The 27,275-nt window shown below is 53.2% G+C and overlaps 1 protein-coding gene across 1 annotated transcript in view; it reads right to left on the reverse strand.

The window, feature by feature from the left end:
• The window catches only part of XPO7 (exportin 7), a 29,917-nt gene extending 3,081 nt beyond the window's left edge, over window positions 1–26,836 (reverse strand). The window contains exons 1-25 of the mRNA XM_070765401.1: window positions 26,606–26,836; window positions 18,405–18,551; window positions 17,947–18,040; window positions 16,822–16,988; window positions 15,887–15,952; window positions 14,288–14,392; window positions 13,744–13,909; window positions 11,765–11,838; window positions 11,366–11,485; window positions 11,029–11,175; window positions 10,744–10,916; window positions 10,344–10,537; window positions 9,040–9,145; window positions 8,317–8,452; window positions 8,028–8,101; window positions 7,699–7,779; window positions 6,460–6,523; window positions 5,613–5,721; window positions 5,195–5,301; window positions 4,875–4,963; window positions 4,368–4,475; window positions 3,359–3,441; window positions 2,595–2,809; window positions 1,547–1,685; window positions 440–600 (exon numbers count right to left, since the gene is read on the reverse strand). Coding sequence (XP_070621502.1) covers window positions 440–600; window positions 1,547–1,685; window positions 2,595–2,809; window positions 3,359–3,441; window positions 4,368–4,475; window positions 4,875–4,963; window positions 5,195–5,301; window positions 5,613–5,721; window positions 6,460–6,523; window positions 7,699–7,779; window positions 8,028–8,101; window positions 8,317–8,452; window positions 9,040–9,145; window positions 10,344–10,537; window positions 10,744–10,916; window positions 11,029–11,175; window positions 11,366–11,485; window positions 11,765–11,838; window positions 13,744–13,909; window positions 14,288–14,392; window positions 15,887–15,952; window positions 16,822–16,988; window positions 17,947–18,040; window positions 18,405–18,551; window positions 26,606–26,623 — 2,943 coding nt within the window. The 5' untranslated portion in view covers window positions 26,624–26,836. The remainder of the gene's footprint in view (window positions 1–439; window positions 601–1,546; window positions 1,686–2,594; window positions 2,810–3,358; window positions 3,442–4,367; window positions 4,476–4,874; window positions 4,964–5,194; window positions 5,302–5,612; window positions 5,722–6,459; window positions 6,524–7,698; window positions 7,780–8,027; window positions 8,102–8,316; window positions 8,453–9,039; window positions 9,146–10,343; window positions 10,538–10,743; window positions 10,917–11,028; window positions 11,176–11,365; window positions 11,486–11,764; window positions 11,839–13,743; window positions 13,910–14,287; window positions 14,393–15,886; window positions 15,953–16,821; window positions 16,989–17,946; window positions 18,041–18,404; window positions 18,552–26,605) is intronic.
• Window positions 26,837–27,275: the final 439 nt, after the last annotated feature.

Genomic DNA, 27,275 nt, shown 5'->3' on the forward strand with positions numbered 1-27,275 from the left:
TGCCAGAAGGACAAACAGTTGGAGCAAGGCCACACAGCCCACTGGCAGGATTAAAAACCCAGTTAAATATCTTGGAACGGGGAAGCCAGCGCCTCCGATCAAGGCCACCCGGAAACGAGGCGCTGGTCACTGGGGCCAGGGACCTACACTTGCAAGCAGGGACTGACCACCGATCTGGCCAAACTGTTGGTCAAAGGCAGCTAAGTGTTTTCTGCAGAATGGTCACTTCATCCTCAAACAAGTATTGAAAATGAGGATAGGAGAAGTTCTGCAGTCGTTTCGTGGGGACAGAAGAGCCGCTTCTTGTGACCCGTGTGTGTGTGTAACTATTCCGGGCCCAAATGTTTCAGGCTGACCTTCACCACCCAACTCAAGGGCTGTGGCCCCGCAGCCGACTTCAGAAAAAAAACCTCCTGAGTGCTGCCCTCCTTGTCCTGACCTGTTGGATCATCTCGGGGTGCTGCTGCATGATGTGGAGGAACCGGTCGCTCTCCTGGGTCAAGGGGGCAGGCCTCTTTTTGGTGCTGCGGGACAGCTGCTTGAAGAGATAAGTTACAATGTGGTCTAGGCAGGAGCAGCATCCAGTGCAAACCATGGTATCTGCCAGGAAGAGAGAGAAGGGGGGGGGGGCACAGAGGAATGAGGCCGGAGTTGCGTTGGGTCAAACGTTCCTACTATTTGATGAGGAGCTGGACCCTCTCCTGGCTGGGCAAAAGCAGCCTCAGGCCAACCAACCAGGCTCTGGAGTTTCGACAGTAGGAATTCTCACCATGATCAAGTCTTGCAAGGCTATCGTGTAGAATCAGGGGGGGCTCTACCAGCTGGGAACCCACCCAAATGGTCAGCGTGGCCCCCTCCTCCTGACTTTGCACACGAGAGGTTAAGGAAGTGGCCGCCTTTCCTGCAGACCAATCTTTACGTCCAAACCAGGAACTGCCAGGGAGTTAAGGGAAGATTTAGGTGTTCTACTGGGTATGTTGTATCTAAGCCAGGGAGAGTTGGTGTCTACATCCCAAAGCCACAGGACCCGTTGAAAGACCTTGGCAGCCCTTCCTCAACTCCCAAGAGGAGCCCTCGAGCCTCTTCCCAATAACGGCTGCTGTGTCAGGATCGGGCCCTACCAGATGCAAAATTCCAAATTGCAGAGAGAGACAATTATAAAACTGCTTAGTCCCGTGAATGTGCAAATTGTAATGTAATCTGATTGGCTGGCAAAGTACATGATGCACCTTTGCACAGGTGTGGCTTGGGGCTTGGCTTGAAGGTATGGTGGCCTGTGAATTAGTGTGGCCTGTGGTGGCTGAAGACTTGTAGCTGAATATTGTAGCTGGGATTAGCAGACAGAGAATGGTGAGTAGCACTTTGTGTAGGTAGCTACAGTGTAAATAGTGTAGATTTGCTACGAAAGACGCTCTGCAGTCCCTGTCTTCGATTATCTTCACCACAAAGGTTCCCAATATCCCGGTCTGAGGCAGGCTGGTCAGCTGCTCTGGCTACCTGGGCGTGCGAGCTTCTGCAAAACGTCACCCCGACAGGTTGCACTCACCTAGTGCCGTGAGACCTTCTGAAATGGAAGACAGAATGTACATGATGACATGGGGCTCCAGGCTAGCTATGAAGTTCATGTGATCTTGAGTCAGCACTTCCAGTAACGAGTAGTAGGACTGGCTGAGCTTAGGGTAATCCTGGGGAAAAAGGAGAAATTGGAGGGAGGCGTCAGGAGAGCTTTCGGAGCAGTTCTGTGGGCCCAGATCCGGGACCATTCAGACATATCACCCCTGACCCCACACGTGCAATGCCATCTCAGTTTCAGAGGTTTTCAGAACTTTTTTTACTTTTATGACCACTGAAGGTCCAGCTTCCAATTTACTGGCCAATTAACCGTTCTTTAGAATTCCTAGGCCAGAGAGGAAAGGCTGTGACCACGCCAGGGCCTCGTCTGATCATCCAGTGCTATTATATATACATATATATTCCTGTGGCTTTAGATCGTGTGACTCTTTCAATCACACTATGAAAGGTTTGGCCAAGAGCGTGGAGAGCTAGTCAGGGTTGTGGCTCGGAGAACCTTGGTGCAATTGTGTGTTGTGTGCCAGCTGTGCTCTTTTCCTGGACCATGAATTCCTGCGCTTGGTCACTCAGGCCTGGTCAACTTGGGTCCTCGTTTTCCTGACCTCGGCCAAGTCAACCTGGAGCCTGCTGAGATTCGAACTGCCAGTCAGCAGAAGCCGCCTGCAGTGCTGTGCTCTAACCCCGTCTCTTTCTTGCAAAGGAGGGAGGGAGAGGAACCAGCCCTCTGTTTGGCCTTTCCCCTTATGCCCCAAGTGGTCCATCCCCAGGGCAAACGCCGAATGGGATGGAATCAGGCCCAGGTCCCTCGGCCAGGCCAGCAGCTACTTCCACAAGAGGCAACCGTGTGCCGGAAGAGGCAAAGACCCAGGTGTAGCCCAGCGAGGCCAAACGGACAATGCCACCATCGTGTTAAGAGTTCAGAATTACAGACAGCCGTGAGGGTCCCCTGGACCAGCTGCAGGGCCAAGCAGCCCCAGGGGGGTCCGAAGGGGGAGAGGAGGGCTGGGGTTCTGCCTTCTCACCAGCAGGTCGCTGTGGGGGATGGAGAGGAGGAGCTTGATGAAGGTCTGTAAGGCGTTGTCCAGGGCATCGTCCCCATAGAGGCGGAAGACCCCAAAGTTGACGTAGCTGCCACTCAGGGCGGCTTTCAGCATGGAGAAGCAGATGGACACCCCCTTGAGCTTCAGGGCATAAACCTGGTCTTTTGGAACTTCCCCCAAGGTCAGGATACGGTTTCCTGCAAAAACAACAAGCGCAGGTCTCTCAAAACCATCCCCTCAAAGGCTCCTCAAGTGGAAAACCATCCCCTCAAAGTGGACGTTGGGAAGCCAAGGGCCAGTCTTCGGACAGTGCGAACCACAAAAACGGCTGCAGTGGGTGGAGTCTGACCCAAGCCCCATCGCTTCGGCATAGAGGCAAACAGCAACAGTGCTTAAGAGTTTACAACTAAGGGGTTTTTCAAGATAGTGGGTTTTAGTCATAGTTTTAATTATTAGATTTGTATTGTATTGTTTTATTGCTGTTGTGAGCCATCCCGAGTGTTCAGAGAGAGGCGGCATAAAGGTCTAATTAATTATCAATTATCATTATAAGCCCTGCACCATCCCAGCAAAGCAAAGGCCGGGTTCTGCTAAACCGAGAAGGGCTCCACGGGAGAACAGCTCCTGGCCCAGCCTCCTTTCTCCTTTGCCCCTGAAGGCCTTTCAACAAGAGGCCAGTCCAGTGGGCCAGGCGAGGCCTCCTTCCCCTCTGACCCGGCCCGACGGCTGTGAAGAGAGACACCCACCGTAGGTAGTGATCATTTTGCTGGTCTCCCGGAAGAGCAGGATCCCGTTGGGGGAGGAGACGTCGAACTGCAGCCGCTGGGACCTGAAAGCAAGGGAGAGTTGGGCCCTGGCTGAGAGGCAGGCGCCACCACTGAGTGGGCAGCCCCAGCAGCCCTGGGCGAGCGGAGGACGAGGTCCAAGGTTCTGGGCCAGGCACAACAGCTGCCCTCTCTGGAGCCTTTGCCTCCTTTGCAACGCTCAGTGGCTCTTTCCACCTCACTGACTGACCGCTGGAAACAGAGGCATTTCATGTCATGTCATTTATCAAATTTCTAATCAATGTTTGGAACGTCTCGGGCTGCCTCCCTTTCACAGAGAAAAGGGCCAGGGAAGGGCACTGCCTTTAGGGACCCTTGCCCCCCGTTTGGGCTGCTCCGGTCTGCACTTTTTTCTCTTATGGCCTCCAAAGTTCTTTCACTGCCCGGTAGCTCTTTAGAAATTCTCTAACGATCCCAGAAATGCATTCAAAATTACTCCATTAGACATATAGGATTATGGTTTTTTAGATCTTTTGTTGCAATATGAAGATTTTACACATAATCTGCTTAGATGATTATAAGAAAACTGTTTTTCTATAGTTTTGTAAGACTCAAATAAGATGTGAATTTCATGACCAGCAATTAATGTAAAGGTTATTGTAATGTTTTAATATTACTTGGGGAAAAGCTATATTTTAAGCAGCTTTTGAATATATAAGGTATTATGTTTCTACAGGCCTTTTGTGAAAGAAAGAGCTATAAATGATTGAATGATTACAAAGAAAAAAGAAAAAAAGTGTATATGTTTGAGAATAAGCTTGGTTTTGTGTTGGAAACTATGTATTGTTGTTTTATTTTATGTTGGAGAAAAATTAAAAAAATAATGACAAGTAAGATGGATGCTTATGTTTTCTAGAGCTAATAACTGCACCATCCCTGCAGGGCAGCCTCCCTTCAGGGGGCCGAGAAGGCCCCTTGGGGTCCCCCTTACCTGTTGTGCACCAGCTCCGCCATCAGTTTGAGCACAGGGGTGGTGCAGGCCGGGTCGTGGTACCAGAGCTCAACCGCCCGCTGCAAGATTGGCATGTAGGCTGGGTAGCTGTAAGGCTGAAGCTAAGGACCACCTGACTACTTCCAGAATCAACCCAGACACTCACTCTTCGGGTCAGAATGGCCAAGATGGCCAGGTTACTGCAAAGCTGACCACCGCAGACTCAGTTGGCAAACGAAGAGGAGACAAATGATCTACTGGATCACTCCAGGTAAGAGTCCTCCTGCCGCCTGCCCAATACTTCAGCCACCTGCTCATCAAGGTCAGAAGCCGAGCTCTATGTTGTGCAGACTGGCATTCTGACCAGCCCTGGGAAACTCAAGCACAGCGCATTGGCGGCGGAGGCAGCGTTGGGCCTTGAGGCATCAGAGACTTGGAGGTTCCAGAATCCAGTTGCCGGCCTGATCCCCATTCCAGGAAGCGGGCAGGCCCCAGAGTCAAGGATACATCCACTCGAAGAGCATCATGAAGCTGGTCTTGGCGTTGAAGGCGAAGGCGATCCCCCGCAGGTCCCTCACCAGGCCCACCAACGTCCTCTGGAGGAGGGGGGGGAGAGGCCCCTGTGTCACCACCACCCTCCAAGCCCCCTCCCCCTTGTTTCAGAGAATGTTTCCCCCAGGGACCACGGAGGGCGGCCGGCCTCCCGAACTGCCCCCTGGACTGGGTAGTAGAGCCTCCCTCTGGCTCCTGCCCTAGGGGTTGTCGGGAAGACCCTGACCCAAAGGTTTCGGACAGGAAAGGGGGGGACTTCCAGCCACCTTCCCTACCTTTGCCTCCTGTTCGTTGAAGGTGTTGGTGCTGAACATCTGGGCCACCGTCTCAAAGGCAGCCGTGAGGGGCAACATGAATTGCTCGTACTGGTCTTCATCCTCCCCTGCAAGAGAGAAGGAAGCGTCCTCTTCAACAGTCCCCTGCTCTGCAATCCGGGCTGAACATCTACATCGTTTTTGGATCCATCTGGTCAACCTTGGAGGCTTTGACCCCCCAGGAGATCCAGAACTACACTGGCAATGGACAATATTTGGAGAAAGGTAACCAGGCAAACCATTTTCTCCCTGAACAACCAAGCTTTATAGAAGGTTGATTGATTAAATTGTTCCCCTCTAATTAGTTATAATTAGAAATGACATAGAACTGGGGCGGGAGGGGGGATGCGTTTGGGAGTACACGAAGGGGTTGCAGTACCGAGGTCCACCATAAGGAGGCGCCCAAGTGCCGTATAGAAAGTAGTCCGACATCTCATGTCACTCAGATTGGATTGATTGTTGATACCCAAGAAGGAAAAGTGCTCGCTCTGTGGAAGGACAAAAACCGTGCTATTAACGAGGTGCAATTATTCAGGGACAGAAAGAAGGTGCGTCCACGCCTGCCTCCCTTGCCCTTGCGTTGGCCAAGGAGCTGCTCCAATGGCCAGCCCTCCCCCCTCCTGCTAGCCTCCAATCCGGGGCAGGGCACGGAATCTGGCCTGAAACCGCTTCCACGCCTCGCAATGGATGGAATACGAATAGTGCCCGGTCAGCTGCCGTGGGAAGGGGCAGAAGGCCCACAGGCCGCAGCATCCTGGCTCCCTCCTCCTGGCCAAGGTCTCTCTCTCCCCTGCTCTGTGCTCAGACCGTGAGGGGACAAAGAGGAGAGGCCGGACTGGCAGGCCTGTTCTCTGGGATTGACCTGCAAAACCTGCACGTCCACCTGGTTCCCAGTGTAGCTGCAGCTTCGGCCCTTGTTTCTAACAAAGGGGGAATCTTGGGCTCCTGGCCTGAGCTCCGAGCTTGGCAACTTGGTGGCCAACACTTCATCCCCCTCCAGGAGGGCCGTGTCCGTGCGCTCTGAACTGTGCTCATGGGTCAGAGCGCTGGCCTTCGAATGCCTCTTTGTGTGGTGCCATTTAGTGTGACTGTTGTTTGTTCCGCGACTTCTGAGTCGTGGTCTGGAAAGAGGGATCCCCCAAAGGAGGAGAGGCCCCTTCCTCCTGACGCTATTGACGACAACCACACCGCCCATTCAGGATTGAGAAAGGAACGTGGCAACTCACCGTGTGATTGTTGAGCATGAACTGCACAGCGCTCAGTTTCACCAGCTTCCTAACGCTGCTGTAGGTAAAAGTGAGGTCAAGGAGGCAACAGGGCCTGGTTAGAGGCAGCCCCCACACTCGCTCGTCTTTCCCTCCCACGGCAGCTAAGAAATCAACGGTGCAGAGGTGGGTCAACACGCCCTCCAACACACTGGCCCTGGGTCTGCCGGATGGACGGTGGAGAACCAAAACAACGGAGGAGTGCCCCCCCCGATCCCTCCCCCCTTCCTCCAGGTACAAGGGCATGAAAAGGTTTGGCCACCGCTGGTGGAATGGCACCCACTCCTCTTTACTTCATTCTGAACCTCTGAAGGAGACACGGCCACGCCACCTGGCAGGGGGAGGCCACTTCTTCCCACTTCCCACTACTAAGGGATTCCCTGGAACAGTTGGACCAGAGGTGGCGAAAGCTGCGCATGCAGCACTGTTTGCCTGCAACGATCCGCTTGGACAGGGAGCCTTCCCTCCACACGGGGGATGGACCGGGAACTCAGCAAGGAGGACAGCCACGGGAACCGTCTTCCGCCCCCTCCGGCTGCACCACTCTTGCAGTCCACCCTGTGAGAAGGTCCAGCAGGAAGCAGGGACTCTGCCTTGCGTGAAGAGATTTCTGCCCTGTCCCCTTGAGCTCCAGCCTCTGCTCTGCTGCTGCTCCTGCCGTCTTCTAGGCCAGGGGTCTCCAGCCTTGGCCACGTTAAGCCTGGCGGACTAAGCTGCCTGGGGAATTCTGGGAGTTGAAGTCCCCCAGGCTTAAGGTCGCCAAGGCTGGAGACCCCTGTTCTAGGCCACCCCAGTGCCTGCAAAGGGTCACTGAAGGAAGGCGGCTGACCATCATACACGGTTCCCTAATTGTGGTCGTGACTGTTGAGAGATTACTGGAGAGATGTTTAATTATCCGCTTCTCTATCTTCAACCGATCTACATATCTGAGCCCTCCCCCCCTCCCCCACAATCCCCCCCCCACTTAATTTTCATCTCGATGTCTTTATTATGCCCTGCAGTTATTTACCTTTACTGTCACCATATATCCGCTGCCAACCCTATTCTAGTCTTGAATGGAATCCTAGGAGCCCCGGGAGTGATGGGGCAGGAGACCCCAAGAGCTTTCGAGGGGAGGGGTCAGCTGCTGCCCAATCCCGGCCTCCCCAGGGGGGGAACCCAGGAGGCCCGGAGCCCAGGGAGGCTAGCAGAAAAGGATATCCAATGGAGAGGTCATTGAGCAGCTGCAACGTCTTGGAGGTGATGGGTTCACACCGTCCCCAGTACTTCAAGTTCGTGATTCTGTGGGGAGAGGGGAGGCACACGGTGTCCGGGGCTGCTCCTTTCTCCTCCCAAAGCCCCAGTCCACCGGAAGAGAGGCTGGAGGGGGGAATCACTCAATCCCCCCACTCGTCCGTGCTGTCCCTAAGCTGCAGGGGTCCAGGGTTTAGCCTCTAGGACCAGCGGCTTGAGAGTCACCGCAGAAGGACCCTTCCCAGGCAGAGCCAGGCTGCGGCCAAGGCCCAGGGGGCAGCGGGGGGAGGACTCACATTTTTCCTATGAAGACGCTCAACACCATGGTCTCGTCGTTCAGCCCCAGGACCTCCGAGAGACGGCGATACAGCTGGGGGGGGGAAGCGGTTTCCGCTCAGGGGGCTCTCGTGCCTTCACTCTCGGCCCTGAGCTGGGCTCCCAGAAGGGTCCCAGGGCCAATTGCCTTCTGAGCGGGGCAGCCCCAGTGGCCAGGAAGTCTGCTCTCCAGACCGTGGCCACCAAACCCTGGAGCCCCACCCTGACCAAATAAGGGGAAGAGAGCCACTGCAGGTAAGGCTGTTTTACCTTGGAGGATTTCTGCACCTGGTCTCCTATGTAAATCTTCCGGAACTGCTCAAAGAAGCTCAGCATGGCCAGCTCCAGCTTCTCGTTGCCCGCCTGAGCCAGACGGGAGTCGGTCAAGTTCATCAGCTGAAGAACCCTGGAGAGGCAGCAAGGGAAGGAGCGGTGAAGGCGGCCGCAGTGGCCCACTGATCGCGGAGGGTAGAGTTTCTATTCGGAAACGCCTGGCTTGACCCTCTGGTGGGATCCGTGGCCCTTGCAGAATTGGTCCACAGAAGGACAATCCCACCCTCCATTTCCTTCACCCCCCCCCCCTTCTTCTTCTTCTTGGGGGAAAAATGCCCCTGCTTTGCTTTGACAACAAACTTTGGAAGACCCACTTCTCCATTTTCAGCATTTGGTTTTGTGTTCTGCAGAGTTGTGTTCTGCGTGGGTCACAATGAAGGGCACCCCCCACTTACACCCCCAGCTGACCCATAAAACTTCTATTCAGCCTGTGAACGAGTGCAGCGTCTCCCCACAAATGCTCAGTTATTGCTGTTATTGTTGTGGTTGTGCTGTTATGACTGTTGTTGTTATGTTCATTGCTATTAACCAGATGGTCAGACTGGACCTGGCATTTTAATCCGCCTGTCAGGGGCTCCTCAAGGACCCGGGCAGGCAGAGGTTGATACCAGAATGACAGGGGAACGTCCGGGCGGAGTGGGTGGAGGGCTGGGCTCTTACCGGCAGACCAGCTCGCCATCCATGGCATCTTGTTCGTCTGTACTGGCAAAGGACACTCGCCCGCCAATCACGGCCCCAATGATGTAGACGAGCCAGGTGAGGCGCCCTGGAGCCAGAAGACAGGAAGGGAGCTCGTTGGCAAGGCCGCCTCCTGCCTCACCCCCCTTTCCTTTGGCCAGGCCCAGGAGGAGGCTCCTCTTACTGGACACCCCCCCCCCAGGCAGCCAGTAGGCAAAACCACCCGTGTCACACCCACATGTCCAGAGCACAAGAACAGAGAGGGAAGCGGTGGAAAACCCAGCAGCAGAAACACAACTCATGAGGTCAAATACCTCCAGCCTGGGAGAAGGTCTAGGCCAGCAGGGGCCAAACTCTTAATTGGAACGATGTTCCAGAGGGCAGGCATTGCACACACGCACAGCCCTCCCCGCAGACGACGTTCCACAATAGATGGCAGCTGGGTGTGGCCCCCAGCACAGAGCCAGGCCTACGAAGGAGCTAGCCTCCAGCCACCAAGGCCTTGAGGAGCAATGCAGCTCAAATTGCACCAGGAATCCTACAGAGGGCTTCAAAGCTTGTGAAGCAAGCATGCAACATGGGAGTGTCGAGTGTAACCACAATGCCTTATGTCACAAGAAGAGCCCTGCTGAATCGGGCCAAAGCCCACTGTGTCCAGCATTCTGTGTCCCGCAGCGGCCCACCTATTGTCCATGGGGATCTTGAGGAGAAAGAGAAGGCCAGACCCTCCCTTTCCCTGGACCCCCAACAGATAGGACCCAAGGGACCCCTGCCTGCCTCCACCAACATAGAGGCGGCACTTGGGCATCCATTTCAATAACAACTGATACACTCGGCATCCCTGAGTCTGTCTCATCCTGCCTTGAAGCTCTCCAGGCTGACAGCTGTCACAGCCTCTTCTGGAAGGGAATCCCATCAACCAAGGACCCTCTGGGTGGAGAAATATTTCCTCTCTTTCCCACATGTGAGCTATAGGCAGGGCCCCCTCGTCCTAGTGTTGTGTGATAGAGAAAAGAATTTTCCTATATCCACCTTTTCTACCCCATGCGTGATTTTATACCCTTCCATCACGTCACCCCGTAAACGCTGTCTTTCAAGGCTGGAGAGACCGAGGCCTTGCATAAGGGAGGGGGCTCCCCTTCATCATTCTTCTGGCCCTTTTTCGCACCCCCCTGGATGTTCTTGGAGGAGAGCCCCACTGGAAGCCTAGCTGGTGGGGAAGACGGACCGTACCCGGCTCTCGGGTCCCCCCCTAGGAAGCAGGGGAGGGTCTCCTGCCGGCCCACCTTCTTGGACGGCCACATCCATGGGGATGGCGGTGGCGCTCTGCAGCAGCTCCTGGTAGGACTGGGCCGACTGGTCAAAGAGCTGCACCAGGAGGGCACAGGTCTTCTCGTATTCGCAGCGCCCGATGGTGGAGAGCTGGTCAAGCTGCTGCTGCACCAAACCCGTGTCGTCCAGGGGATCTTCCAGGCCGTCTCTGTGGGCAGACAAAGCGGCCGGTTGGGAAGAGGAGCGGCCTCCTCCGTGAGGCCCCTGGAGGAGGCCCCGCTGAGGAGGCCCCGCTGGGTTCACAGTGAGGAACTGGGACGCAGCCGGGCTCCCTTCCCTCCCCGCTGCAGTGGGTGTGAGGGCCGTGTTACTTTCGGACATTCCCAGGCAAGGACCGCGAGGACCTCCTATTACCTCAGGATGATGTGGACAGACTCCAGCCGGGAGGTGATGTATGCTTTGGTGACCTCCGGCGTGTACGTCTCCAGCATGTGCGGCTCGGTGGCTTTGACGTAGGGGACAGATGCTGCCAGCCGCTGCCACAGACTGAGCAGGTAGTGGACGCTGTTTGGCGCAAACTCCCAGTGCTGTCGGGAGGAAGGGAGGGAGGAAGGGAGACGTGGTGGAGGCTGCTGTGCCTGGGCTCCCCCTCCCACCGAGGGGCTTGCCCCAGACACACGAAGCCCCACGGGGCCCCACCTGCAAGCTGGTGACAGTGAAGTTGGCGATGAGTCGGATGACCTCAGGGTAGTTTTCCACCTTGACCAGCTCCCCCAGCTGATAGTTGCTTTTCAGGCGAGCGAGAAGCCGACAGAATTCGTGGTAGTTGTTGGGGTCTGACAAGCTCTGAGGGAGGAAAAGGGGGAGTGGGAATCCTCGGTTTCAGCAGCCCCCCATATGCCAACGAGGACCCCAGGGCTGCTCCCCAAAGCCCTCCATTGACCTCGAGAGCCCCTGGGGGAGGAGGAGAGAGTCCAAGGACGATTCGTGGCGATGTTCACACAAAATCTGTCCCTATGTCCATAGCCTGACTTACCTGGGGGTTCTCCAGGATGCGCTTGACGCCATCAACCAGGTGTGACAGGAACTTGGCTCTTTCGGCATTATTAAATAGGGACCGCCGGACGGAAGCAATCTGCACTAGACACGACAAGACCTAAGCCAGGGAGTAAAATAAAAAACATGGCTTGTTTGAACGAGTGAGCCCTAAAAAACACAGTGCACAAAGGCCCCCGAAGGCCCTGGACAGACAAGCATCAATGGGCCTCTTCTTTTGGGGGGGGGGAGGGAGGGGGGGAGGGAGGAGGCAGAAAGAGCCAAGTGGTTTTTCCTGACGTTGGAGGTCGCTGGGCCCAGACAGCCCGCACTCCTGGGCTCCCCCCCACCCCTGCTGACCCTGTTCCAAGGGAAACCTATCAGGCAGAGACCTACTCACCAGGGGTGAAAAAGTGGGAGGGATGGAATGGTACAGGTCGAAAAACAGCTGCAGGGTGGAGGAATCTAGAAAGGCTGAAAGAGACACGGGCGTCACTTCAGGGCAGGCATGAAACAGCACAACCTCCTTCGTGACCATCCCGAGATCCAGCTGGACCTTGAGCTTTTCTTCTGGGGTGTTGGCTACTCCTGCCAGTTTAGGGTCAGCTGTCCATTGCATGAGCTCCTCTTCTATTCCTTCCTCTACATTGTTTATGAAGATGTTGAAGAGTCCTGAGCCTAAAACGGAGCTTTGGGGCACCCCACTGCTTCCTTCCCCCCATATAGACCCATCAAGGATTATGTGGGTCTGATTTGACAGTTACAGTGTCATCTAGTGGTGATGCTGCCTATACCACATATTTCTAGCTTCCAAGACAGAGGCCGTGGTCTCCTTTGTCAAAGGCCTTCCTGAACTCCAAGCATACGATGTCCCTGCTTGTCCTTATCCTGTCTGCCTGTGCTGCTCAGTGCTCCTCTCACCACCCTCACTGGCCACCCCCACCCCCACCACGTCCTCCCCAGGCTGCTTTTAAAACCAGGGATTCTGTGAATTGTTTGGAACTTCATTTATGCTATGCCCCCCCCATGTCGTGTCCACCCCCCCACTAAAAGTGAGGTTCATAAACCCAACTGCCACCTTTTGGATGCCCATGGCAATGAGCTTGGCCCTAATCCAGTGCACGAAAGCTTCCTGCTGAGTTTAAACCACAAGGCAATTATTATGTTGAAAAGCGATGGGGAAGTGAGATGTGAAGAGTCCTTTTCAGGGGGCGTTTCAGAAAAGGCCCAGAGGTTCCTACATCCATTAACTGCGCACAGATGCGAAGGAGTCTGCTTGAAAATATGATTGTATTTCCAATCAGCAGAAACCTTTTAAAACACATTTATGGGCTGAACTGTAGGTGAGCCCACATAATTACACCTGGGCCATTCCATGACAAATCAATGAAAAATGGGATGTTTTTTATAGAGGAATTCTGCACAGCCATTATGCATGACTAAATATATCTGCAGCCAATTATTCTCTCCGTTGACTGAATTATACCACCTCCTACTGCAAAAATGGACTCTTGTTCTCCCCCCAATGCAGAAGAAACCTGAAATATGTTAAGACTTACTGATAAGTCAAACATGTAGAATAAGAGTCCAATTATTCAGGAACATCACCATTTATTATCTTCCAGGTACAATGGGGTTTCTGACAATGGCAAAAATCACTGCTCTTTGTTGAAGACGATCTCTTGGCTTGGTCTTTCTCTCTTTGGGGACCATAAAGAAAACCTGGCCTCTGCCACTCGTTTGGTCCAAAATGCACTTTTTGTAACGTGCTCATTACTCCCTCCCCCTTTTATGGCCACCTCTCCAAAGGCCACAATGCACTTAGCTTGATATTCCCCATTATAAGGAAATGGGACTAAAATTAACCATGCATAAGACCCCCCCCAATTGTCTGTTGGCACAGGAATAAAAATAAAATGGGAATCTTTTAATATTTAGTGACCAATGGCCAAATGGAAGTAATATGCAGGATCAGGTTTTCTTTTTCTCCAAAAAGATGACCAGGTCAGATCAAGGACCTCTACCTCTGCTGGCCATTCTGGAAAGAGCCTCTTGCCTGACGGGGCCGAGCAGTGGTCCACAGAGTCTAACCTGGTTACTGAGAAAAGCTTCTCAGATGTTGAAGGGCCACGTTTTCTCTCTGCAACGATCACAGCCATTCTCTAATACACTGGCACACGTTTTCCCCATCTCGCAGGTATCGCCATGATTGTTTCTGTAGACCCACTCAAGAGTGGCCAGACTGGAGCAGGCTGGTAAGGACCCCTCCCCATGGGCTGTGCCAACCCAAAGGCCGAGGCCTCCCAAGGCCCCAGATTGTTGAAGGCCTGCAGAAGGCGACTCTGCCCTTCAAGGCAGCCTGGAAACCCGGCCCTCTACCTGATCTCCAGCTGGTGGGGATCTGCACTGTGCAGAGGTCGTCCGAGGACTCGTCTGTCGATGTGCCAATGAAGTCAAAGTTCAAGCAATTGTGTGTGAGCTTGAGGAGCTGCATAAGAAGGCCATGCTGACTTTCGTCATTCAAGTTCAGGGTTTTTCCTGAAGCCTAAAAAAAGAGAAAGCGAAATGGGCACAATTTTTAAGACCCTGGCCCAGCTTCTTGCCAGCAGAGCCTAACAACCCTACTTATCATATACAGGAGCTGCCAGACTGAAGTTGGAGATTTTCAGAGCTCTAAATCTACACACGGTTGATAACCAATCAATCAATCAACCAACCAACCAATAATTCAATCAGTACAGAGCTGGAAGGTACCTTGGAGGTCTTCTAGTCCAACCCCTTGCTTGGACATTTCAGATGAGCATTTCAGATAACTGACAGTCTCTTCTTAAGAACAACGTCTGATGAAAAGCTTCACCAATTTACCTTAATCGTTGTACTTAAGGTTGTTGAGATTGAGCACCAAAGTTTTGAGTTTTCTTACCTGTTTCAATAAATTGCAGGAGAGTGTGAAAATATCAAACAACGAAGAGTCCCGGAATGAGGAAGCGATTTTCCTGTGCTTGGTCAGAGGATGCGTAGTGTCTGCCTGGAGATTGGGGGAAGAAGGACACAAGTTGCCCTCAGACCAGCAATGATGCTCACGAAGAAAACAAGGACAAGGATTTCTGGGGGGAGCATGAGGGCCCTGAGACTTTCCAGATGTGTTCCAGAGGGCTCGTCCTCCTAGGAAGATGTTCCCTTCAACAGCCTTCATGGCTCACAACTGTGGTGGCCCTTTGGCTAACCCCACTTTGGGGAATTGCCCACGTAACTACCTTAAGGCTATTAGAGACTTTTGGAACAAGTTTGAGAAGTTATCTGGTGAGTTTACCTTCGCTCTTGAAGTAAAATAATAATAATAATAATTTATGTTTAAGAATGTAAAGAGGGGGCACGGGGGGCCTTTGACCCGGCTCTATCACACTGGACCGCCTGCTGCCCGATGAAGACAGAAATGCTTTCCAGGCACTCGGACTCCTGAGTCTGGGGCCATTAGCCTCCTGTTGGTTTCAACCAACCGCAGATGCCCAGATCTCCCCTCAATCTTAGTTTTACCGCTTTCAGACCAGGATTCTCAAATACCTGCATGCTTGTTAGTAGAGGTCAGCAAGCCTGCCTTGGGATTAGGAAAAAAAGATACGGCCAGATTTGCGGCAAAGCCAAATTCTTGTCCCACGAAAGGGAAAAAATTGAAGAGTGTAATTCTTAAATTCTCTTTGCTCTTCTGTACTTTCCCAACTGAGGGAGGAGGCTCTTTGTGTATAGCTACACAACTACACAGCTGCAGCTCTGCCAAGTCCCATGCACACCAAGCAGAGAGCCCCAACAATGTCCCTGGTCCCTCTTGACGACTTGTCAGTCAAGATCCTTCAAGCTTCTCTACAGAGATAGCACAGTAGAAGGCTGGGGCTGCTGAAGGAGTGGCCGGCTCCAGACCCATCCCAAATTTGGAGGACAGGGGCGGCCATCTGCACTTCAGAAGGAGAAGATAAGGCCACACCCTGGCGTGGGGAACAGACCAGCCTTGGAGTTTAACCAGAGCTCTGGGGGTTACCGGGCAGGACGGAAGCAAGTAGCAAGTAGGAAAGATTTCTCCAGAGGAGGAGCTACTGTTTTATTGTATTGCTGGTTTTTATTATTAGATTTTGACTGTTTTTACTGTTGTTGCATTTATTTCTACTGTTAGCTGCTCAGAGTCTGTTTTGGAGTGAGCCGCATATAAATAAAATAATAATAAAAATACAATAAAATAAAAAAAAGCTCTGTGTGAACCTTCACAGTATTATTGAGCAGAAGGTGCTCTTTTTCGAGATCACTGCCCCTCCCAAAGCTACTTCTACTTCTATAGCTCAGGAATTGTGCCTGCAGTGGAGGGTCAGTTTCTGACCAGAGCAGCACAGGTCTGGCTCTACTTCTATAGCTCAGGAATTGTGCCATGGAGGGTCACTTTCTGTACAAACACCCAGGTCCAGAGCAGCACAAGGCAAAAGGAATGAACAAAGTCGACACTTACTTCACTGAGGAAGGCTGAAGCACTTACTTGATTAATTTCATTTGTTAGCTGGGACAAGATTGTCACTCCTATGATGCAGTGCTCAACACTGTCCTAGAGCAGGAAAAAGCAGAACAGGTCCCTCTGGCCGAGCGGTCTCTATTGTTGTAGTTTATGGCTTACATTTATTACTTCTATGCTTCCGCCTGGCAGTCCTCTCCCCACCCCCAAGTCACAAGTGTTTCCCTTCTCCAAAGAGGAATTCTGCCCCCAGAACTTTCTCTGCTGGGCTTCAGAAAGGCCCCCGGCCACATTTTGCAGGCAACGGAGATGCACTTGCAATTGTTGCTAATTCTGTGCCCCCTGCAGGACTGGACTTCCTGTAATTGTTTGATAGTGAGGAGATTTATAACAAAATCCAGCCATGTGCCCCACAGAAGCCGCGCTGCCTTTTTATTTTTGTTTCCCTTATACATGTGAAATATGCTAAAGGCTTGTTATACAATTCAAGGCAGAACAGGATCCTGCCAAGCCCCTTCCCCTTAATCTCTGCTCTTCAACACTGTCACTCCATTAGGCAGCCCAAGGGAAGCCCATGTCAGGGGAACAAACTTTAGCTACGCACCAGAAAAAATACTCCGGTCCCAGAAGGAGGCTCTTTAAGGAAGCCTGGGCGGGTGGGGGGAGAGGCTGTTGCCACTGCTGGGCCTTGAATTGGGTGGCTCCGGAGCCAGCCAGCAGCTGCGGGGCCTCACCTAAACTTTAGCCCTTCCTCTTCCTCTTGGAAGCTTTTGGTCAGGCACTCTGAGAAGCTGGAGGGCGGAGGCCTTGGGTCTAGGGACTGGGTCGATCTAGGGAACGTCAGCATTTGGCTCTGCAACCCACAACAGCACCCAGGAACCCTGGTTGTCTGAAGGAAGCCTACCAGCATCAGGCGAAAGCCCCTTTGCGCGAATGGAAAGGAGAGGGGGGAGCACACTGACCTGCAAAAATCTTGTGACATCTGTGATGACGTTTCTGAAAACATATTCATCCTTCTGACAGTCAAACCAGCCCAGTTTTGTGATCCTCGCATAGAGCTGGATTAGTGCTTGTGTCACAAACGTGGCCAGCTTTGGTCTGGTGGCAAGGTAGTTGAGCACATAATTCCCTGGAAGAGAGGAACCAAACGAAGGAGAGTTTTCAGGGAGGTTTGAGTTGGGAAAGTTCACCACTCCTGAAGGGAAGGCACTGCAGAACTGGGACTAGACATTGCACGGAAGGCCCACCATGTGCCCTGCATTGGGGTGGGGGTGGGGGGAACCAAGGAGGCAGAGAAGGGGCTCTGTAGTGAGACCAAGGCACTCAGCCTCATCGGGCAAGACTTTGCTTCCTTTGGGCCCTAATCTGTCAAACAACAGCATGGCTAAAGCAAAGTTCCACAGGGCTTCTGGGAAACAACTGTATTTCCTGCCCCAGGGCTGCTGCGACTGGTCAGCTGAGGTCCTGGGGGTGACCTCTGAAAGGCTGGCTGCTGCTGCCCACCAAGAGTGAAGCTGCCTTGGAGGAAGGCCTGGGAGAAAGGGGTTTTTGAGAGGGGGGGTCTGACACTCCCTCACGCTACTCAAAGAACAGCCAAAACAGCCCTTTTACTACTCTTGAGATGTTTTAAAGGGCACCTTGATATATTACAAAACAGTTATTTCCCAGCTTATCAAATTGTAATGTTAAGGTGCTGTCAGGGAACAGGGATGCAGGCAGGTGCAAGGAAGGTGAGCAAGGCAGATCCAAACTTGTTCTCACACTAGAGGTAACTTAAATGAGAAAACGCCGTGAGAGAGTTCCCTTTCTGTCCCAGCAAATGTTCTTAAACTTTTCAAATGAACCATTAACCAGTGGAACCACTTGCCTCCAGAGGTTGTGGCTGCTCCACCACTGGAGGGTTTTAAGAAAAGACTGGACAATCCTCTAGCTGGATGGCTCGGGATCTCTGCTTGACCAGGGGGCTGGGCTAGAAGACCTCCAGGGTCCCTTCCAGCTCTCTATTCTGAATTGAAATTGAAAACAGCCGCCCTGGTCGTAGGCCAGACGGCCCGTGGGGCTGAGCCACCCCGCTTTGCGGTACTTACGTATGTCTATGCGCTGTTCCAAGGGCAAAGGGTTGTTTGTGCGCGACACCAGTTTTGTAAGGCATGTAGCTGCCAATAATTGCGAGTAGGACGACTGCAAGACAAACACAAAGAGAGCAGGTCACTCGTGTGGACGGATAAATCCTGGGATTCTGCTGGAGGCTCTTAGAGACCCTCATCTTGGCAAAGGACCAATCTTTCATCTTGAACCATGAGACAGGTGGCATATAAATTTAATAAATAAACGCAACAATAAAAGTATCTTTCACCAAATACTTTAAACCCTAGACTGGGTGACCCAACGCATGGATCTCCAGAGACGTGTTTGATGCAGCCAAATGTTACCACCTGCCAGCTGCAAATGCTTCCCTGTATCAGGTCACCCAGATGTGCCCCTCGACTTGCACAAGAGCATCTGGACCCTTCAAAGCCGCCCGGACGGTCATTTGTCTACGTACACTCCCTCGTTCGAGGAGAAGCTGGCACTTGTTCAGGCAATCCGGGCTGTTGGTGAATTCCACCAGGGCCTTCTCTGCCTGCAGCCGCGTAGTGGTGTCCGTCGTCTCATACAGTTGCTTGCACAGATTCTCTAGCTGGCCTAGACTCTGGAACAAAGCAAAGGGAAACTGAGTCAGGGTTTGGTGGGCCTGGGATATGAAATCGTGACAGAAACAGTCACTTAGAAACAGCCTGTCATGCAGCCTCTGGCTTATCACTACTGAAATCCTACTGAAGTCTGCACGGAGCAGAGAGAGTCAGGCCTTCCATCTCTAAGCCCGCGATGGCTAGTCGATTGCACAGGTGCCACAGGTGCCATGCAGAGCCATATCGGTGGCACGTGAGCTCAGGTTGGGTGGGCATGCATGCACCAGCCAGCTGGTTTTCTGGGCTCACTGTGAGTTGGGATACAGGCTGTCTCCAGCCTCCAGAAAGGGTGGGGGAGGCCTGTTTTTTGCTCTCCCAAAGCTCCAGAGCCTTTTAGGAGCCTGTGCAGGACGGAAATGGCCTTCCCAGCCCCCCCCCCCCCCCGAGGTCCTCCGGAGGCTGGAAACATTCCGTTTGCTGGTTTCTGGATGGACCAGAAGTTCCCTTTTTTTTGGCTTTCCCCAGAGTCTTTCTTGGAGCCTAGGGAGAGCAAAAACAGCCTCCCCCACCTCGCTAGAGGTCCCGGGGGGGGGGGGGGGGGGCAGAAATAGCCTGTTTCCCAACTTGAAACGGGGCGTTTCTGGTCTCTAGACGGCCTCTGTGGGGGGAGGTCATTTTTGCCCTCCCCAGGCTCCTCGAAAGGCTCTAAAGCCTGGGGAGAACAAAAAAAAGGGGGGGGGGGCAGGGATGTGCCATCAGGTGCTGGGAGAGGGGGGGTCACATGTGCATGAGTGGGGGGGACGACATGAAATTATGGATGGGGGAACACTTGTGCGTGACCCCCCTTTTGGCACGTGAACTAAAAGATGTCCGCCATCACGGCTCTAAGTCCTGAAAGAAAGGGGGAAATGTAAGTTGGTCAAACAGAGGTAAACAGCAAAATATGTCGACATGCTATTAGGGATATTTACTTATTTATTAGATTTGTATGCCGCCCTTCTCCGAGGACTCAGGGCAGCTAACAGCATATCATATAACAATACAGTACAACGGCAAATCTAATTAAATCTAAAGTTACAATCTAAAACTCCAATATTTAAAAACAACCCTACCAGTTCAATCATACAACGTATATCTCCTCCCGTTGGCCAGGGGGCTGAGCCCTAGTGTGTTAATACGAAGCCTATGAGATCACGTGGGAGCTACGTTCAACGAACAGATATGCAGAGACTTTTCTGACTTCCACAATTCAAACATGTCTTTAAGATGCCTTTGGGAGATGGCCAGGGGCAGCCAAGTATGGACATTCAACTTTGTTTTGCGCCTGATGCCACCTCTTCCTCCCAGCCAGAGTAATGCAGATACAGTAGTTCTGAACAAGCACCAAGTGAGTTTGTGCTCCTATGGTTTCCCAGTTGCCCACTAATGAAGACAAGGGCTTGGGATTATTCTTCAGTGGAGCTGGACAGGAGCAATTCTGGCAGGATCCGGGCTTTCTGGCAAAGGAGCCCTGGGCGCCCGAGATAAGGGTGCAGGCGTGAAACAGCGGGAATCTACCGAACGGCACAGCTCTCAGCCAAAGCTACCAAGGGCTGTCTCTCTTGGCTCAGAATCTCATTTATTCTTTTAAAAAGCCTGCATATCATCTTTGGGGGTCCAACGACCATTTCCCAGGGGTCGCCTAAGAAAGACCCTGCGGGGGGGGGGAAGACAAATTCCCCCTGATGTTAAGAACTGAAGCTTCTATTCTGGTGCTTTAGAACCTATTTTTACAATCCGACCAATCAGGCGTTGACAGTGGGGGTGCTTCAAGCTCTGTTGGGAGAATTGGCGCTAGACTTATGGTTGGGGGTCACCACAACATGAGGAACTGTATTAAGTGGTCGTGGGACTAGAAAGGTTGAGAAGCACTGCTATATGTTAAAAAAATTGCATACAGTTGCAGGCAGGCAGCTTTGTGGTGATGGCCAGGGGCTGGGATGTTTTCCAGAATGGGCTTCTTGGCTTAGTTACTTTTAAGTCTCTTTTATGCCTTTCAGGCACCTCCCACCTCAAAACAGCAGGAGAGCCACTGGGGGGCTGGACGGTTCTTAAAACAAGAAGAGTTGTGAGACGGAGGGAGTTCCCCAGGGCTCACTCTGCTCTCCAGAGCTGCAACCGCCGTCCACCCGGCCCCCTCCCCTCTCAGCTGCACAACAAGGAGCCCAAACGTGCCCGGCGACCTCCATGTCTTGCCCCACAGGGGCTTCCCAGGGGAGACACGCCAGCCTCCTCGAGCCTCGCAGCACCAGGGGGAGGAAGGCCGGCCCTTCGGCTCAGCCCGGTGCCAAGAGATCAGCCGTATCAAACATAAACTCTTGGATTAAGCCGCAGCCGCAGCAGAAGACCCTACCAAGGTTACCGTAATGGAAGGCTTCATACTGATGTCCACTAAGGGCAGGTCCAGTGGCGTTTTATTTTAATCTCCAGTTTAGCTGCTGAGTAAAGCATGTGAGCTGCTTTCTATTGGAAAGACCGATTTCCCTGCAGCCTCACTGATCTCCATGCGCTGCGCTTTCTATAGCTGCGAGGAACATAAACATTCTGCAGCACCGAACTTGCGCTTCAGCGGACGCACTTGTGGCAAAGATCGGACCTCTTCACTACAGCCCCACAACAGTGGGATTAAGCAGTCGTGTTCAAGGTTACAACAACCTGTGTTTGCCAGTGATTCTCAACTCACGACACAGGGACCAACCATGAATGACCCCCCCCCCTCCCAGGGCAAACCACTTAAACTTTAATGGCCTCTTCAAGCATGCTGTAAATAATAAATACCCCAGGGTGCAGGGGAACAGACCGGTGCCCTGCGAAAGAGCCCCTCTCCTGCCTCAGCAGCAGTCAGTGACCGCGCGAGGGATCTTGGGAGTCCTAGAGCACCGACACGTAAGGCTGAACAGCCCCCAAACCACAAGGCCACCCTGAGAGGAAGCCCGGCTCGAGGCCGCGTGGAGCATTCATGCCTCTGAGAAATGCCTCGGAAGGCCACACAGTCTTTCCAACCACCTTTCTTTGGTGTTGGGACAACTACCAACCTTCTCTGTCCCTTTGGCCACTGACCAGTCCTCCATATACTTCGGATCAAGATGACCGGTGCTTTTGTTAGCAGGGGCCTCAGCAACTTTGCTGGAATGGCTGGGGCTTTGCGGTCAAGCAACCAGACGAGTGCCCACCTGCCTCCTCCTCCAAAATACCTGGTTCCATTTGTGGTGGGTCAGCTTCTCCTCTTATGGGCCGGCTTTCTTCCGCCTATTCCTGCCCCCTTTCTCTGACTGCTTCGCTTCAGTGGAGACTCCAGCACTCAGGCCAAAAGTGCCTCCAAAGGCTAAATTAGGGCTGAGATTCTCCTGCCCATCCCGGCCTTCTCCTTCTAAGCGCTGGGCTCTCTTGCAGGACTCCGCTGGCCGCTTTGCTTTGCCTTTTCCTGCCTCTCTCTGGAGCCTCCCAGCCGGTCTTGGCCTCCCTTCCCTGTCCCCAAGTGGGCTTCTTGGGCTACTTCCTCCCATCGCTCGTCTTTCTGTGAGGCTGAGCAGGTGAAATCTATTCTTAACTTCAACTGCATATGACTGGGGAATCTCCTCCACGTCAAACTTCTGAACCGTGAGTTTGACGCTGCAACCATTGAAACTTTTCCTTGGCAGCTGACCATTCATGACCTGACCCACAATCTGCTTCAGGGAACGTTTTCACGGCACGGATAGAACTTCTTTGGGCCTAATAATGTCGTCAGGTTGGTTTCGATTTTCTCCACTTGGTGACGTCCAGGTGAATAATAGCCCCTTGGGTTGTTCAAACCATGTGTCCCATCAGGCTTAGCTGCCGTCCGTGGCATCGCTGAATCCCATCCCCTCAAATATTGTTTCCTTCGACTTGACTTTTTCCTTGATGACCCCTCATTAGAAAGATAAACCATTGTATTCTCCTCTCTGCTTTTGCAGTACCTACCTGATCACGGACATTGATAGCTTTGGCAAATTACTGGCAAAGGGTTTCCAACTTTTAGAAGTACGTAGAGGTGTCCATCTTTCAACTAAATAGTCTTTGCTGATATTCCAAGCATGAACAGAAATCAGCAGCAATTCAGTGCAAAGTTAGATCAACACTGATTCAGTGACCAGGATTGTGGAAATCATTGCCAGAGGAAGGGCAATTGGTTGAAAAATGAGTAAAGATAATCCAGTACCGAATATACCTTAAGTCTCTAGAACTGAGCTTTGTCTGACTAAGGGAATGTTGGCACTTTACAACGCAAAAAAATGGTAGAAATCCCACGGGCACGGCAATTCTCCAAAAACAGAATGAAATGGGGTCAGATTTATTACAGCAGGAGTTAGGAAATTGTTCCACTACACTATTTTGACGGGAAGCTAGTAGCTCAAGTGGCAGCCGCATTGAAGAGAAATATAAATATATATATACTTTATCTGTTTTCTGTATCTTGTTTCAATGGACACCATCTTTCAACAACTGAGTCAATGAGATATGAAAGCTGGTGGGCACCCTAAGGGGGCATCAACAGAAACACTGGGGTCCCATGAAGTTGCTTGCTTTATGCTCTTAAATTGGCACAATCTAGTGGAGTGTAAATACTTGCCGTGAGGCGCTATGTCCATTTTAAGAATTTATTTATTTATTTATTGGATTTTTATGCCCTCAGAGTGTGAATTTATATACAATTATAGTAAATGTAAGACCCAGTTTGGCGTACAGATAGTCCTCACTTAATAACTATCCTGTTTAGTGACTTTTCAATGTACTATAGTGCTGAAAAAGTAACCGTATGACAAGCCTTGCATACACACACGACCAAGATTCAGGTACTTTTTAACTAGTGGCCACTTTTGACCATCGCAGTATCCCGTGATTATTTGCACACTTCCCAGCCAACTTCCTACTGGCAAGCATTGTATGCTGGGAATAGAATCACAAGCCGAAATCACCTGGTGTCCCGCTTAATAATCCAAGTCCCAGGTCTCAGTGGTGGTTCTGTGAAGGCTCCTGTATAGTGTTTAAGGCAGAAGGCAAGAAACTAGGAGACTGTGAGCATTGTATATCAGGCTTACTCCCCAAAAATTGAGCTGGGCTTTACTTTTTGAATAAGTCACATTTTGGGGGGAACGTGGTACCTCTTGGTAAGATTGAAAAACGTGGGACAGATAGCATCACCACCAGATGGATTTGCAACTGGCTGACCAACCACACTCCACATGCTCCTTCTGCTGACTGCTGGCTGTAGTTCACCAGTTTCAAAGTTGACTCAAGGAAGGATTTTGAGAGACTTGAATACAGGGCCCTATCCAATAAAATAACATGAGAAAAAACACAGGCAGATAATAGGTCCATGATGGCCAATCTATGGCACGTGTGCCACAGGTAGCGCATGGAGCCATATCTGTGGGCAGGTGAGGCCTTGTGCTATGTCCACTCCAGCGTGCTGGCCGGCTGATTTTCAGCCTTCCAAAGGGTTGGGGGAGGTCGTTCAACAAAGCCTCCGGAGCCTGTGGATGGCGAAAATGGAGCGAACGGCCCAACCGGAAGTTCAGAAACGAACCCCCTTCCCTTTCTTTCCTTGGGCTGTTCTTCACCCTCTCCAGGCGTCAGGAAAGCCCCCAGAAGGCGGCTGAACATTAGCTGGAATCGGTTTTCCCGCCACCCACTGGCTCCAGAGGCTCCAGTGAGCCCTATGTGTGTGCGTGGAGGGAGTACTGGGGGGGGGGGGGGTTGTGCACACACGAGGGGGGGGAGGACATTGCATTATGGGCACGCACACATGCATTATCACGTCCACGCACCTCCTTTGGGCCCGCAAGCAAAAAAAGGCTTTGACCTCACTGGAATAGGAGTGACTGTTGGAAGGACCCAGGTAGCCCAGCAGCCACCAGTTCAGAAGGAGCCCGCAGGGAGCTGCAGCTGCCCAAATAGCCAGTGCGGTCCTAAGCTGCATCAACAGAGGGACAGCTTCCAGATCAGGTGGAGCAACACCACGCTTTGTTTATGCATTTATGGCACCCACCTCCCCTAGAAGGTGACTCTCATATCTACAGGCCCCCTCACATCCTGGGTATGAGCTGTGCCAATTCTTCCCCTCCGGATGGCACTGCAGGGCAAACCCAGGGACACCAGGCCCCTCATGCCATCAGTCTGCCGAACACCTAATTCACACAGTGCTAATGTCCAGGTATATTTCCTCATACAACAGAGCTACAGCATTATGGTATCATTTATCCTGCTCATCTTTGTTACTTCCCCCTTTTATTGGTATTATGATAATGGTGGTGGTGATGATTCCGTTGCTTTGCATGAACACTGAGAGTTTCTGCACCAGAAACAAATTCCTGTGTGTCTAATAATCACACTTGGATAGATGACGCATCCGAGTCCTATTCCATTCTATTCTATGCTTTGGTAAGGTCGCACTTATCAATGCTGCATCCAGTTTTGGTCCCCACAACACAAAAACGATGCTGAGACTCACGAAAGAGTGCAGAGAAGGGCAAGGAAGATAATTAGGGGGCTGAAGGCTAAAACATAGGACGAACGGTGGCAGGGACTGGGTAAGTGTAGTGCAGCAAAGAGGAGGACTAGGGTGACATGGGAGCAGTCTTCCAACATTTGAGGGGCTGCCACTGAAAAGAGTGGGTCAACCTATTGTCCAAAGCAACTGAAGGCAGAACAAAAAGCAACAGATGGAAACTTATCAAGGTGGGATCCAACCTAGAAGGAAGGAGAAATTCCCTCACAGTGAGAACAAATAATCAACAGAAACCATGGATGCTCCATCGCTGGAGCTTTTCCAGAAGAGACCTGACAACAATGCTCCCGCCAGAAGTCACAGTAAAGTTTGACAAATACTGTTTCAGTCCCATGGCTGAGTCTGAAACTGTTTCATTCGGGATCTTGTGAAGCAGCAATGCCACAAGCAATGGTCTCTGACAGCTGTCCTGCAATGGCTTTCTTCCTAAACCCGAGTAGACACTACTCACTTCAATATAACGAAATCAGGAGGCTAGTTTTACCCAGAAAATAAACCTTACGTCTGCTAGCACAGCTTTCGAACCCAGCGGCCTAAACGCAGCTGCTTCTTGGATGAGAAGCCAGACACTTTCAAGGAGAAACGAAGAGAGTCCAGTGGCCTTCTGAAAAAGCCCCTTTGGGACAACCAGGGCCTGCAGGACGGGGACTGGCCAGGGACCTTTTGAGGAAGACATGATGCGAGGGGAGAATGCTCAGAGCTGCAACATCCCACCGCCTTCCAACAAAGCCTCTTCCCTAGAGAGGAGAACACAAGGGCACAAATATCCAGCACAGGGATGGGGGCGAAGAACCATCCCACACTTGGAGCTTCCGAGCCTAGAGACCCAGGACAGGCGGCCAACAGGAGAGCCCGGGTGTTGGGAGAAGCAGGCCGGGCCTTGACTTACGACCATAAAGTTTGGCTGCTAAGGGAGACATTTGCTAAGGGAGCGTGGCCCCATTTAAGGCCTCTCTTGCCAGGGCGGTTGTTAAGCCAAGGGGGCTTCCAGCTTGATCCAGGCCTTGGCCCTCACAGGGAGAAGCCTGGACTGGACCAGGGATGGACCCGCTGCCCTCTGGGTGCCCCCCACCGCCCCGCTTTCGCCTGGCCAGCCGGGCCCACGTGGAGGAGGCGGGGAGGCCGCCGGTCCGGCAAGGAAGCCCCGTCCCCATCCAGGCCCACCTGCCCTCCTCCTCCCGGCCAGAGCGGCCCCGGGGTGCGCGCGGGATCTGCCGGCCAGAAGCGCCACGAGCGGGGCCGAGCGAAGGCGGCAGGCCCGGCGGGCCCCTCGCGGCGCTCCCTCCGCTTCCCCGCCCAGGATCCGGGCCCGAGGCCGGCCCCCCGCCACAGACGCCCGGGCCTGCATCCCGCGGGGGCACCGGCGGCCGGGCGGGCTCGGGAGGGACGAGCGCGCCGCCTCCAAGGCCCACGAGCGGGCGCCGCGCCGGCCTCCCATCGGGCCCCGGGGGCTGCGGAGGGACGGCGGGGGGGGGGAGCGCGGCGCGGGCCCCTCCGCCTCACCTGCACATGATCCGCCATTTTGCTCCATTCATGTTCTGCTCCGCCGCTGCCGCCGCCGCTGCTGCTGCCGCCGCCGCCTCCCCCTCCCGCAGGCGACCTGGGCAAGGTTCCTGCGCGTGCGCGCGTCCGGCGGCCTCCCCACGCATTCGGCGTAAGGGTCCCCCAGCGCCAGCGGGCGCGCGGCGGCGCGTGCGTTTGGAGAATAGCGCGGCTCGGGGCGGCGGCGTAAGAGGGCCGGTCGCGCGGCACCGACGTCGACTGACGCGCGGGGGAGAAGGGGGTGGGGAAGGGGGAGGAGCCGCGCTGTGTTTACCTGCTTCTTAAAGGGACCGCGCGCCGTTCGGGGGGGGGGGGGCTTCCCGGAACGCGCCTGCGCGGTCTTCCCCCCTCCCGTAGCGGGGCGGCCTCTGAGGGAAGGAGGCGTCGGGCGCGCTGCCGCTTCTCCGCCGGGGCTGCTGGGCGCTGGGGCGGCCCCCGGCTGGGCTCCCTCCCTTCCTCCGTGGCCTGGGCCTCCGAAGGCGGGAAACGCTCTGCCAGTCCCTCTCGGCCGCCCGCTAGAAGCGACGAAGGGGGCCGGGAAGTCAGAGGGGCGCTCGGGCCACGGAGCTCCGGCCGCCGTTGCACCCTCGGCAGGCGGTGAGGCCTGTTCTCTGCACCCTCGGCTCCGTCC

Source organism: Erythrolamprus reginae, chromosome 12 (assembly GCF_031021105.1).
Source record: "Erythrolamprus reginae isolate rEryReg1 chromosome 12, rEryReg1.hap1, whole genome shotgun sequence".
NCBI classification, from domain to species: domain Eukaryota; kingdom Metazoa; phylum Chordata; class Lepidosauria; order Squamata; family Dipsadidae; genus Erythrolamprus; species Erythrolamprus reginae.